The sequence below is a fragment of the Pterocles gutturalis genome, unplaced genomic scaffold (assembly GCF_000699245.1).
Source record: "Pterocles gutturalis isolate BGI_N339 unplaced genomic scaffold, ASM69924v1 scaffold10867, whole genome shotgun sequence".
NCBI lineage: Eukaryota > Metazoa > Chordata > Aves > Pterocliformes > Pteroclidae > Pterocles > Pterocles gutturalis.
The window spans coordinates 12,348-25,397 of record NW_010107984.1 but is presented as its reverse complement, the minus strand read 5'-3'; the positions used below and the strand labels follow the sequence as shown (position 1 = coordinate 25,397).

Below are 13,050 nucleotides of genomic sequence, written 5' to 3'. Positions count from 1 at the left end.
TCCCTTCCAACCCAACCATTCTGTGGTTCTGTGATATTAGCAGCTGATTTTCAGATTTACTTCAAAAAAGCATACGGGATGCAGGGGTTTGTTCCTAGTTAAGTGCAGAGGGCCGTATGGGTTAGCGAGGTTAACATTTGCAGTCTCTGCAGGTCAAAAAGTTTTCAGTTAACCCTTATTTGTGCAGGGTGCATTAACTAAAATTATCTTGGAGGAGATGTTTGCACTTACTGTGGGTTGTCTTACTGTTAAGATACTGGAAATCTTTGGGGGAGGGTTTTCACTTTGTTTTAAGGATTAATGCACAAGCTCTACAAAGTGACTGGGGTGATTAGATGTTTGCAATTTACCTGTTTCTAGTGACAGTATAAACATTAAGATATTCAGATGCATGTAACAGCAAATAGCAAAATCTTGATGTTAAGTCATCAGTGAAGTACATACATCATCCATGCTTCAGAACAGATCTTGTCTTTTTTTCTGCAACAGAAAGCAGTACAGAAGATAGTCTGATGAGAGATGCATTCCAGTTTGAAGTACTGCAAACACAGCATGAAGAAATTAAGCAGAAGGTTAGCAGTATCTTCCCCTCCCCTCTAAATATCACATTTTCTGATAGGGCTTACTAAAAGGTGGGATAAGTTCGGTTCCAAGTGTTTAATTCTAATCAAGTTGATGAGTAATCTTTGAAATACATGGATCTATTAAAAGCATCACACTAGAAACAGCTCTAGTAATATTAAGAGTGATATTTTATTGGTATATCCTTGGTCATTTCAGATTAGAAAATGCTAATTTGTCAATTTACTTGTTTCCTCTCAAATCCATTCTCCTCTGTCCTGTCAGGTAGTTCGCCATAATGGTTTTATGCAAAGATTTGAGAAAGTAAAGTGACTTAAGTTGTGTTATGTTACTTTACCTTCTGATGATCCCTTATGGAAGGATACTATGGAGAAGAAATAGATGTGGGAAAGTAAGAAGGTACAGATGCCCACACCAAGTCCATCCTTCCTTTGGCTGTCAGCTTAGGAAGAATAGAAGACCTGAGCAAGTTCATGATGATATTTTACCAGAAATAAATTTACCTTTTAGCCTCTGGTAAAGTTTCATGCAGGTACTTCCTGATCCAGAAATATTATACGTGTATTTGATATTCTGTACTGTATTTTTTTTAACACTTGTGCGTTTGGTATTGGATACCTTTTAGTGTGAAAGAAGTCTGCAGCTTAACACCACATTGTGTCAGGAAATTTCTTTGATTTTATTTTTAACTTTGCACATAGTGGTTTTCAGTGGATGAGTCTTGGCTGTTGTGAGAGGCAGTGAATGACTAATAACTTGTGCAGAGCACTCACACCTTGACAGACCTCTGTTTCCTTACAGTTGTGCTTTCTCCCAGGTGGGAGGGTCTGACCCTACTTACCCTTCTCTCATCACCCTTACCTCTGTTCTCTGAATCTTTTCCAGTTCTATATCCTTCTTTACTGGGAAAGCTCCTCCCTGTACACCATGTTCAACATGGGGGTAAACCATTATTTTATGTAGTGGTATAGAGGTGGCTTTCTGATTTTTCTCCATGCTTTTCTGAACAACTCATTCTGTTCTCTCAAAAGTCTTGCCTCTGAGTGGTGATGGCTGTTCAGAGAGTATTTGTGAAGATCCTGTCTGAGGGGTGGTAGCTTGTCTTAGGGCAGTGTGCTTGTGGGCTGCAATCCCAGATGAGCTATTATAATTAAATTATTGTTATTAGCATCCAAGCAATTAATAAATTATTGATGCGTGACTAGAATACTTTCCAAAGAAAGAACATAATGACAGAGAAGAATGGTCTCTGACAGATACCAGGATGGTATATAGTGACATGCCTTTGCTGTCATTTTATAATTCTGTTAGAGAAATTAGTAGCTGAGCCTGATTTAATCAGGAAAAGATCAGAAGCAACATTGCAGAATTTCTGAACTGGGTTACAGAAGCATTTTTCTCCCTAGAAAGTATAAATATATCTAATTTTCAACCACATAACAATATAAATACATACTTTTGGTTATATACATCCTTTGATGGAATTCATCTGTTTGCAGCTGAAAGAAATGCAGGATGAAATTCTTACTAAAAATGGAGAAATTAAAATTTTGCGTGACTCGATGCAGCAGATGGAGTATGCTATGGAGGAGCAAAAAAGGTCATACCTCCTACTGGAACAGCAAAAATCTCAGGCCTTAAGTGAAAAAGAAAAAGAGTTCTCCAAAAAGGTTTGTAACTATGTCAGTTACTTGCGCATCGTGTGCAGAAGCTGATTTTATGACTTAATGAAGTCACAGACTGTCTAGTCAAAGGAGGAACATATGTGTGAAATTTCCAAAGTATGATACTTTTATTTTCTTATCTAGGAGAAAGCATTGTAAGAACTCGCTGAGGGTTTTCTTCTGCCATAATAAAAAAGTCAAGTGGCAGACGTTTTTGTTTACTTGTTGCTTTTTTTTTAAGCAGTCCCCACAACATTAAAATTGGAATGTATTTTAAAATGGAAAAAAGTGTTAGCTTTATGACGCTGATCAGATTGCTGTTGCAGTCCTCTCTCTGAAAGCCTTGAAGAGGACAGTGGCTGCTTTTGTCCCGCTTACTCTGCTGTGAACAGCCGCAGGGTAGTCATGCTCTGCGGGGCACTTGGTTTGTCTTAACAAGCCATGCTTCTTGCCTAAACTTTTTCCACGTGGTTCTAAGTATTAATTGGACTAGCATACCTAACAAGGGAGGTCTTAGGCAGAGTTCACAGTAAGTAGATGGTAATCTTGAAATCGTATGGTAATTCTGGTTGCACTGCAGTTGTAACACCACAAAATTATTTGGTAACAGCAAAACTGTCTTTTGAATTCCTCTTGCAGTTACTGTCGTTACAGTCAGAGCTGCAGTTCAAAGATGCAGAAATGAATGAATTAAGAACACGACTTCAGAACTGTGAAAGAAATAAACATGTTACTCAGATGGTTTTAACGCCAAGGTAGGAGTTTAGGAAAATTAATTTGTGTTCCTTTTTACAGCGTATGTGCTTAAACTATTAAAGAGGTTTTCCTTCTTCATGTAACAGCTCCATTGTATTGAAAAAATACAACCAAAAAAGTCTGTTGTGACCTCTGTGGAATTTGCTCAAGAAGAGCCTTTCTTGTATCTCTGACAGAAATGCAGAGAGTTTATAGTGAATTACCTTTAAAACATCAATGGAAATAGATCCTTGTTTAATAAAATAATTACAGAAGAAATATTGATTCATCTAAGTGTTTCATTTTTATTTTAGCCCTAAAAAGAATTTTGCAATACAAGTGAAATCAGAAGGATGTTCTCCACAGCCTGGAAAAAGATCCTTTCCCACAAAAGACTCCTTCAGTGCTGAAATGGCCACTAGACCATCGTGTTCTTCAGGAAATTTGATTGCCCCGACTACTTTGATCAAAGAAGGTAAACCCATATACAACCTGCAACATTTTTCGCTGCATAGGAACATTCTGCATTAGATAAGGACGTTTGAACTATGTGACTGAACACTTTCAGTAAGGAAATAATTTGCCTGTTTCTTGAATCGGTCTGCTAGTCAGGTAATGCATTTTTTGTATTCTTGTGGTTTTGGCTTTAAAGCTGACCTTTTTGGGGATTTTATTTTAAGGGGTACATATTTAGCCATATTGGAAGAAGCAACTGAAACAGCATACTCATGTCCTCCTTTATGTGTAGGGCAGTAATTATCACTTTTTTTTTTAGAATTTTATGTTGATTTGTAACTAATGTCATCTAAATCCCTGCTAGTAGTGGGAATTCAGCTTAAGGTGTTGGTTTTTTCTAAAAGAAAAGTTGAGAGCAATACCAGTGAACACTCTGTTGTAAAGGTGTACATTTTATTCAGTGTAGAGCTGAAATTTTATTCACTTTCCTAATTTATTTTGGGGAACAATTCTACTTGCATCACGGCTCTTAACTATTGTTTGCCATGTCCGAGTTATACAAGCCAAATGTTTTTTCCTGATCTACTGTCTGTTCACTTCCTATATAACAGCTATGGCTAACTGAACGTGTGAAGGATAGGTACAGATGTATAAGCAATGAAGTTCTCGTATTAGAATAATAATTACTGTTGGTTTCAGACAGTAAGATAACCCATCCTGAAGTTTTATCTGTGAAGCACGAAGCAGTGGGAAAAAACGGTTCCTACAACTCTGTACATAAACGACACACACAAGGTAACTTGATGCTGTTGGTACAGACACAGTGAGCGTTTCTGAGGAACAGCTCGGGTCGCGTTTTGCGTTGAATATTGTGATTTGGCACTAGAACATTTCAGATTGTATTATTACCTTATATCCTAACAACATGCTTATCTTGTTATTCTATTTAAGAAAAAAGTTTGCCTGGGTTTTACTTTATGGAAAGATATGGATCAAGAGGCATCTTGTTACAAGGCTGGCTCTTTCACTATTAATTTATTATGCTTTTTATTGTAAACTGATATAAAACCAGGAAAAATGTACATATTGGTTTTTACCTTCATTTAAAAATAAAAAAACCCAATGTTTACAGCAGTCAGCACCAGGAAGTCTTCAGGGTACTATTTTATTTCCAATTCAGAATAGAATTGCATCACGTTATTTTAATGTCTGGACTAGAAAATGGAGGGCAAGTCATCAGGATATTTGGGATATGCAATAATTTGGCTCAAGATATTTTGTTAATATGAGATTGTAATTGAAATATCTCTAAGTATATTTTGATTAATATTTAAATCATATCTTAAATTAATTTTTCTGAAAATCATTCTCTTGCAGAGAAAAAAATTTGCAATGAAAAAATTATTTTGAGGTTGAGAGCACTATAAAGAAGGCTAATCTTTTGAAATACTAATTTGTTGTTGAGGATGTTGCAGTTGATGGTAATGCTACTCCAAAGACAATTATGTGTCCTTTCAGGGTCTATCTTACTAAACGCACTGATGAAGCAGCCCATTGTCCCTGGGTCGTTACTAGGACTCTGCCATCTTCTTAGCAGTAACTCGGAGCCTCTACCTGGAGCTGTGTTGCAGCCTAACTATTTGGATTCGTAAGTTTTATGTTTTTTTGTTAAACTGTATCATCTGGCATGTTCTTAGTATAGCGGCATTCTCTATACTAGGAAGTTCTTACTTATGTAGGATCGCTCATTCCTTGGGTTAAATGCTGATTTGCTTAGGCCATTTAATGCAACATTTGGAACGTCATTCTGCATCTTTCATTAGTAATCTTCAATTATCATAGATACGAAACAGTGGAACAACACTAAGAGATAAACTAGGTTAATTGTATACTAGGGGAAGGCACAGAAAGGTTTTGTAAAACCTGGGAGTGACTGTGAGCATCTGTTGTTGTTAACCCTTTAAGGATATAAAACTTGCATTGCAGTGCGGGAAGCATATAAACATGATGGTGAGTTAAATGGGAAGAAAGTGTTGAAAATGTGATCAAATGAACAGGAGGATTTACATCTTCAAAGTCTAAACTACGTTCAATTTGTAATGTACAAATTATGTGCCATTTTCCAAGATCTAGGTATAGTGGCCTGCAAAGCATTTTAAATATGAATATTGGATATAAATTGGAATAGTTCGTCACTTTAAAGAATTAGACTGTAGCTCTTGAAATACCTTTGCTTTTCTGACATGTTGTTAGCAATTCTTGTGTTTTGTGGGTTCATAGCAAGGCTCATGTCTCGTTGCCCTTGCTCAAGTTCATGCCAGCAGAGGTGGTGTGTTTGGCCTCTGTAGCTGCAGTTTGGGTAGTTAATAGCTGAAGTCTCCCTCTCTCATATCTGGCCAAGAAAATAATTTTTTATTGTTGTTGTAGTCCTTCAAAGGTCCCTACATATGGATCAGTAATGTACAGACACATCCCAGAAGCTACCAAATAACATCAGGGGAAGACAAGACTATATGACAGGTTACCAAAAGCATGAAAGCAAGAAGCCAATGTTTGAAACGTAGTTTCAGGCAATGGCTTATAGTGAGCTGCTGAAGTTACTCAACTGTAAGCTCTGACTACATTCACAAGACCTAGGAATGCTTTGAAATTGCTCTTCCATGCAGGTATCAAGGAGTAGGATTTCTTCTTTTCCGATTTATTTTGGGAACAGATACCTCTTATTACTCTAGCCTTTGCATTATTTGATTCAGAATATGGATAACTCAAATTTCAAACATGTTGTCTGCCTTTTCTTTTGAAGTATTTCCCTTCTTTTAATTTTATTTGGATAGGAAGTCCACACAACTACCCAGCAGCAGGACAACTCAAGAAGAAAGTGCTCCTCTGGTATCCTTGCGAGAAGCTCAAAAACTTGCAATAACAGGCTTGAACTTGATTGCTATGGATGAAGGATTATCTGAAGGAAGCCCAACAGAAAGCCGGAGAGAGTTCTTGCACCTCACACGCTGCAAGATCCGAGGCGCCGTGCATCTCTTGCCCTTGGTAGAACACCATATTGGTGCATACTGTCAGGCGGTACAATCGGCAGACAAGTCAGTAAATGGTTCTTGTGGAAACCATTCAGCTGTTTCTTCCAAAACCAACACAAATACGGTGTCGAGTAAGGAGGACTTCAGGTTGTCTCTTGAAGAAACTACAGTTATATCACTGGGTATTCTTTATTATTTGGCATTTTATAGCTGGGATGTTGTCCACACGTTGCTATCTACTGAAGTGCAAAAAAGTTCTGCTGCTGGAGATGAACAGGTTTCCAAGATGGACAAAAATGCATTGTGTGACAATCACTGTGATAATAAAGAAGATACCCGGACGCAAGGAGGGCTGCCTGTAGCTCCACAGGATGCTTGCGATAACGATCGAGCTCAACATTCTTTGTTCAAAAAGTTGCTTCAGGTTTTAGCTTTTTCTGCTGCAAGAGGCTCCCAGACTGATAGTATACTGAACCAAAGCCTAAAAGTTTTGGTGAAATTAGCTGAAAATTCAACAATGGACTTGCTAATAAAGTAAGTCAGTAATAGCTTTAAAATTATTTCAGACTGTGTAGTTTAGCAGTTTTTATTCTCTGTTTAAACTAATTTGTGCAGATGACAGTAGAAGTTTTAACACATATGGGAGAATATCACATTTCTCAGATCACCTTTGAGAAGCAGTTGAGGATCTTTCTACTGCCTTTGCTGCTGCTGGATGGGATAATCGCCCCCAATCAGTAACAAGATTTACTTGTGATGTTTATATGAAACAGATACAGTTGCCTCATTGCATAGCTGTCACTTGAAAGTGACAACACTTCTTAAGGCCATATGCAGTTGATCAGAATATCCATGACAATAATTTTGTGATTTTTACAATTCCTGGGAGATGCATAAGGAGTGAAAGCACAGGGTCTCATTCTGGTAGGTAAAATGCTGCTCTCAAAAGTGAGACATTTTGCCTGCTAATGGTCTAGTAACACAACCATAGCAGGAACTGCAGAGTGTCTGCAGAAAGTTACAGAATATGTTTTTCAGCATACTTACCATGTTTTTACTTATGACACTGAAGTTGAGATGAGGTATGTTCTGAATGGCTAAAAAGGCACAAATTGCGATGCTGTGTAGAAGAAATAGTGTATTTTCAACTTGTCAGTGCGTTTCCCATTTCTGACTCTGAGTTTTCTTTTGAAGCTTCCAGCACTTACTGAGTGGCCAGGTATTGTTCCATTGTCTGTGTCCAGAGACCCCTTTGCCTGCTGTCCTTTTGACCGTGAGACTTTTGTCTGTTCTTGCTCAACACCACATATTGGTTGGCCAACTTTGTTCTCATTCAGGTAAAAGACTGCATAACACAGAGAACTTTCAGTTGAATGTTAGTTAGCAGGACTACAAGTAACACAAACGGGCCTTGCTCCAAGGTGTTAAAACCCCAAAAGGCAAGAAGCCTGCTATGTCACCTGAAAACTCGTGTTCTGGTGCAGTGTGTCAGTTTCTGTTTGAAGAGTAGTTTGTCTTGTGGTGTATCTGTCTACATGCAGTGCTTTTGATACCCGTGGGGATTTTTAAACCTACTTTCTAGATTAATTTTATTATATTAAAGGTTATAAGAAAAAAAGGGCTTCTGATGAGGTTTGAAGTTTAATTTGTCTGCACTCGTGATACTGAGTTTAGAGATTCCAGTACTCTGCATGACAAATAGTCTTTGTCCAGTTCCTTATGAATGAAGTAGGACAGTATTACCCCCGATGCATATATAAAGTTTAGGGATACTAGTTTCTTCAGCATTGCTTAAGATGTCTGAAGTAAAGCAAGAAGTTTAGCCTGTATCATGAGTCCCAGGATAGCACTCTACCTATTTTCTGAAATTATTTATTGTGTGACAGAATTAATTTTTGTCATAAACCCTTGACTAGGTGGGAAAAGAACAAAGTTATCTCTGTTTCAGACACCTGCCTTCTTCTTGCACTGTACATGTATATTACATCAAGACCAGATAAATCCGCATCTGAAATGCTTTGGCTTCAGCTGGAACAAGAGGTAACCACACCTAGTTTTCCATATGCATTTTCCTGCTATTTCCAGCTGGGGGAGTGGGAGAAACAGGGCAATGCGCAAATTGTTCAAAACCAAGTTCTTTCTGCAGATGAAATAGAACACTGAAAATACTGGCTTGCAGTAAGGGACTACATTGATTTTTAAGAGTAGCTGCTTAAAACTGAATCAGTAACTAGTCTTAAAGATAACGTCAGTCATAATAGTCATAGATAAGTCACTGATGGCTGTGAATGTTCAACACTATTTTGCTCTTAGATCGAAGAGGAGTAAAAGGAAGCAAGATCTATGATTCATTTTGATTGTATTAATTACTTCTGAACTGCATCTTACGAGTTATTTCATATAACAGGCAGTCTATAGCAATTCAGGATTATATTCATTGTGTTCAGTGTAAATGCTAGCTTGCTATGTCATAGTCATGATTATAGATAGGAAGAATAGCTTTTGAATTTAATCTGTCTTGTTTGTACTGATAGTGGTGGCTATCAAGATCTTAATAGTATTCAAGATCTTAATAATATTGTTTGAGGTTCTACCATTTGCTCCACTTCTGCTCACATTTGAGAGAATTTTGAACTCTTTTCATTATCACCCTGCCTACATTGTCATATTAAGTGTAAATACATTATTTGTATACAATGAATTAAGGCCCCCTGCACCACATTAGCCTTTCTCATCAAAGCTGAAAAGGTTTCTGTGCAAGGCAAATTCTATGTCTGTAAATTTTTCCAGGGAAAAGACTTTTAACAATTTCTTAGGGTAAAAAAAAGATCAACTGTTAAGAAAAAATGCAAGCATGTTTGAAACGAGTAATGAAATATCATTTCCACCTCCCTTTAGTTGCAGCTTAATTGTTTGATAACTCTGCAGAGCCCTAGTACTCATTATAATGCAATCTGCGTGTTTTTGTAATAGACAGTTAGACTCCTGACAAGGTGTATGCGGTGTTCCAGCCCAGCGGTTTTGTTACCTGGTACAGACTGCCAATGTAATCTCGAGGTACGTCACCACAGTGGCTGAGTTTAACCTACTGAGAACTTAAAGGTGCTCCTAACAATGCTGAAATAGCTTTTTGCCCTTTTTTTTCAGCTACAATGAAATGGAAGTGTACTGTGTTTTAAAGGATGCCACCTTATAGGAAGCTTGCTTTTGCTTGCTAGAAAATATTCTGGAATTTGGAAGTTTGAAGAAGTTCATCAGAAAAGTTCATAAAGAATAAAGTTTTCTGCTGCTATAATTTTACTTTGTGTATTGAGGCACTTTTTTTTCTTCTTGCAGGTTGTTAAGGCACTAGTTATAATGTTACATAGACAGTGGATGAAGATTAGAAGATCTGAGAACAGCTTGTGTGCATATAAGGAACAAATTATTCAGTTTTTACAGGATGCTGTTTTACTCTTACACAGCCTATCTCAGAAAGATAAACTGTTCCATGAACACTGCTTGGAAGTTCTCCATCAGTATGACCAAGCCATGCCAAGCATAAGGGCCATTCTCAAGAAGACTAAAAAATTGAGTGCCTGTGAAGGTAAAATGAGTCAAATGATAATCTTGGGGTTTTTTTCTATGCTGTAGAAACAGAAATTCCACTTCTGTCCCTTTCTTCATTTAACAAGTACCACATACCAAATACTGTGGAAGTTTGTTGCTCACACCTCTGAAGACGGTCCATAGTGTAGTGCTTCTCAAACTTAATTATACTGAATCACTGCTCTACTATTCTTTAATAGTTTTATCTTGTCTTTCTCTCCATAGAAATACACCCCTAGTATCTGATCAAACAAAATCCTATATTCCAGCTCTCTTTAGTAGAACAATCTGGACTATATGCTACCTTACTTAAAAAAAAATATTATTCCAGTTCTCCAACAAGCATTACACCTTCTCTCTGCAATTGGTTTGTTGGGTTTTTTCCCCTGCATCCTTAACATCTCTCTCCTTCTTCCCTCTTCTACCCTCAGCCTTTCTCCATTACCCCAAAAGCTTCTCTAGCCCGTGTCCATCAGGACTTGCTTTGCACACTTCTGGTGTCTGTCCTGCAGAGCACTAATCTTGTTAAATTGCCTCTCCTCCTTTCTACCTTGATACCATTTCTTCATTCGCTCATAGCATTATGTACATGCATGTTGTAGAGCTGATGTAAAGGTTGCGCTCTTGTGTCAGTATATGGGTTTGCTACAAGATACCAGACAAGGCATCTGGTCTTGTTCAGAGCCTGAGGGATAAACCCTTCATTGTTGGTGTACATATTGCATCAGTAAGGTAGGTCATGCAAGCATGCCACTTGGTTACAGTGACTTTTTGGAAGGTGCTAACCAGCGTGCCATGTATTTGTTCTACTCCAACAGCTTAGCATGTCCTGAGGTTTTCTAGAACTTTGCCTAACACCTTGTTTAGTTATGCTTGGAAATGGACCAAAACAGTAACAGCTTGTGATCTGGGGGAGGGTGGTGCATGTGTGTGCTTGCAAACCTGCATTTAGCATTCAGGTTTTTCCTTTAAAATATAGAATAAGTTGCTTTTGTCCCAGTGGCTTTTTAAAATTAGTTAACAAAAAATGAGGTTTTAAACTTAATAAGTACTCAGAACTAGTTGTAGAATAACTAAGTGCCCTTTACTGTTTTTCCACTAATAGCTAAACTTAATTGATTGTCCAAGGTAGTTTTCTCCTTTAATGCCTAAAGAGGCATTTAAGAAAAGAGGGGGAGAAGTTTGTATGACAAAAGATATCTAAAGACCTGTTTGCATTGAACCTTGAAAAAGGATATTTGCTGTAGCCTTTTACAGTCAGTATGTTTTAAAATGCAAAGAGAGAGTAGCTATAATTATAGTATATCAAATAGAAAAATGACTCTCAAACATGATTTTGTTGCTGTTGTTGTTGCAGAGCTGATTTTGGATGAATTGTATCCTCCTGAGCCCGAAGCAGAAGACCAAGGAATGGACTCCAGCTAGCTCACATCTAGCAAAGATCTCTGTCCTTCCTCATCTAAATCATAATAATCATTGCCAGTGTAAATCTGAAATTTAAATCATCTATTTTATTAAGTCATAATCTAAAGGTTGCACTCAAATGCAGCACAACTAAGACAGTTCTTTGTTGTGATTATTTAAGTGCCATCTAAACGTATCTGAAAGCAATGTTGATGTAAGAATTATACTGCAACGTACTGTTTTGCTGTGCAAAACCACTCAATGGCTTATGACTGGTTCTGTTTATGAATTTCATTCTTTATGAAATTGCTGTGAATGGAATGGAAATTTCATTATTGTGTTCTCCATTTTACTGTGACTCCAGCTGAATTTCTGATGGTGAATGTGCTGAGATGTTTGGGATCACTGAGTTCATATGAAAGTCTTTTGAACATATTTCTTTTGCAGCTGTAACACTTTCTTGCTTGACTTTCAAAAATTTCATGTTGATATTAGTAAACAATTTACTGTGATTTTAAAAACCTTTCTAGAAGTAACTTAAAGTTGGCATTTCGGTTCTGAGCAAGAAAGTGGAAGCCCTGTAGCAATCACCCGAGTTCATTTTTCTCAATTTCATCTGCTGGATCTGCTGAAAGTGTAACTATTAAGATGCCAAAAAAAAATACTAGAACCCTTTTTTTTAAAAAAGTTACCCTAAGGAAAGTATGATGGTAATATTGAGGAGAGCATTCTATCTTTCTAGTCCAAAGAAGGAAATTTATATTTGTGCAGAATGACTGTTTTGGTTGTAGTATCTGGACAGGCACTGCAGCGAAGACGAACGAGCATCTCATTTGCAGGATGCAGCACTGATGACTGGAGGAAGAACTGCTGCTATACCCTTTAAAGGGTGTGTGATTCTCAGCCTGTCATCGTCAGCTGCAGGCATCAGCTTAACCCTACACCTTAAAAAGGGAAGTGTAAGTGCTCCTAAAATGAGCCTACAGGTTTGCGTTTTTAAATAATTTGGAAAGTTTTTTTCATTTTTTGACAGATACTTGGCTCAGAATAAGCCTGGCTCCAGGGACCAGGAGAAGGAGGAGACAGTACTACAGGGGGAAGGAAGCCCTTGGAAAATTGGGAAACATCCAGTTCTCTGGTCATAACCCAAAAACACTGTGTCCTGCCCTGGTGTGCCTGGGCAAAGAGCCCCACTCAAGCTCTTGATTTGGCTTTTGCTTTTGAAGAGAACTTTCCCAGAAACAGCAGTGCAGGAATACCCAGTGTAATAACCCAGCATCGCCCTAGGGCCAACGCTGCGAGGTACAAAGCTTTGCTCCTTCCTCCCACAACACAGCCTAGGGCTAAGTCTCCTCTGCTTTGAGCATCAGCAGGCAGAGCTCTGCGAGGCAGGGCTTGTGCGTTTCTGTAAAACACAAGCTGCCAACCACTCCTCGCTGTAGCAGGTTTCAAGTCCCTTGTAACACCTGGAGAACTGCCATTTTCCTGCATAACAGCAAAGCCTTCTGACTTTGTTTTGGTTTGCATGGTAACTCTCCTACAACTGCCACCAGGGTGCTGGACAAGACATGCTATAGAAGTTCCAGTCT

At 38.0% G+C, this 13,050-nt stretch overlaps 1 protein-coding gene across 1 annotated transcript; it reads left to right on the top strand.

The window, feature by feature from the left end:
• The first annotated feature begins 512 nt into the window (after positions 1–512).
• On the top strand, positions 513–11,482 carry ATRIP (ATR interacting protein). The gene is made up of 12 exons (XM_010072462.1): positions 513–572; positions 2,082–2,252; positions 2,886–3,001; positions 3,296–3,456; positions 4,137–4,232; positions 4,956–5,085; positions 6,272–7,003; positions 7,664–7,806; positions 8,418–8,509; positions 9,443–9,526; positions 9,806–10,055; positions 11,415–11,482. The coding sequence occupies exons 1-12, from the start codon at positions 513–515 to the stop codon at positions 11,480–11,482; spliced, it is 2,103 nt and encodes a 700-aa protein (XP_010070764.1).
• Positions 11,483–13,050: the final 1,568 nt, after the last annotated feature.

Coding starts and splice junctions, on each gene's coding strand:
- ATRIP (XM_010072462.1), top strand. CDS start 513: ATGAGAGATGCATTCCAGTTTGAAGTACTGCAAACACAGCATGAAGAA. Junction 3,002..3,295: donor CAGATGGTTTTAACGCCAAG/GTAGGAGTTTAG, acceptor TTTTTATTTTAG/CCCTAAAAAGAATTTTGCAA. Junction 7,807..8,417: donor CCAACTTTGTTCTCATTCAG/GTAAAAGACTGC, acceptor TCTCTGTTTCAG/ACACCTGCCTTCTTCTTGCA.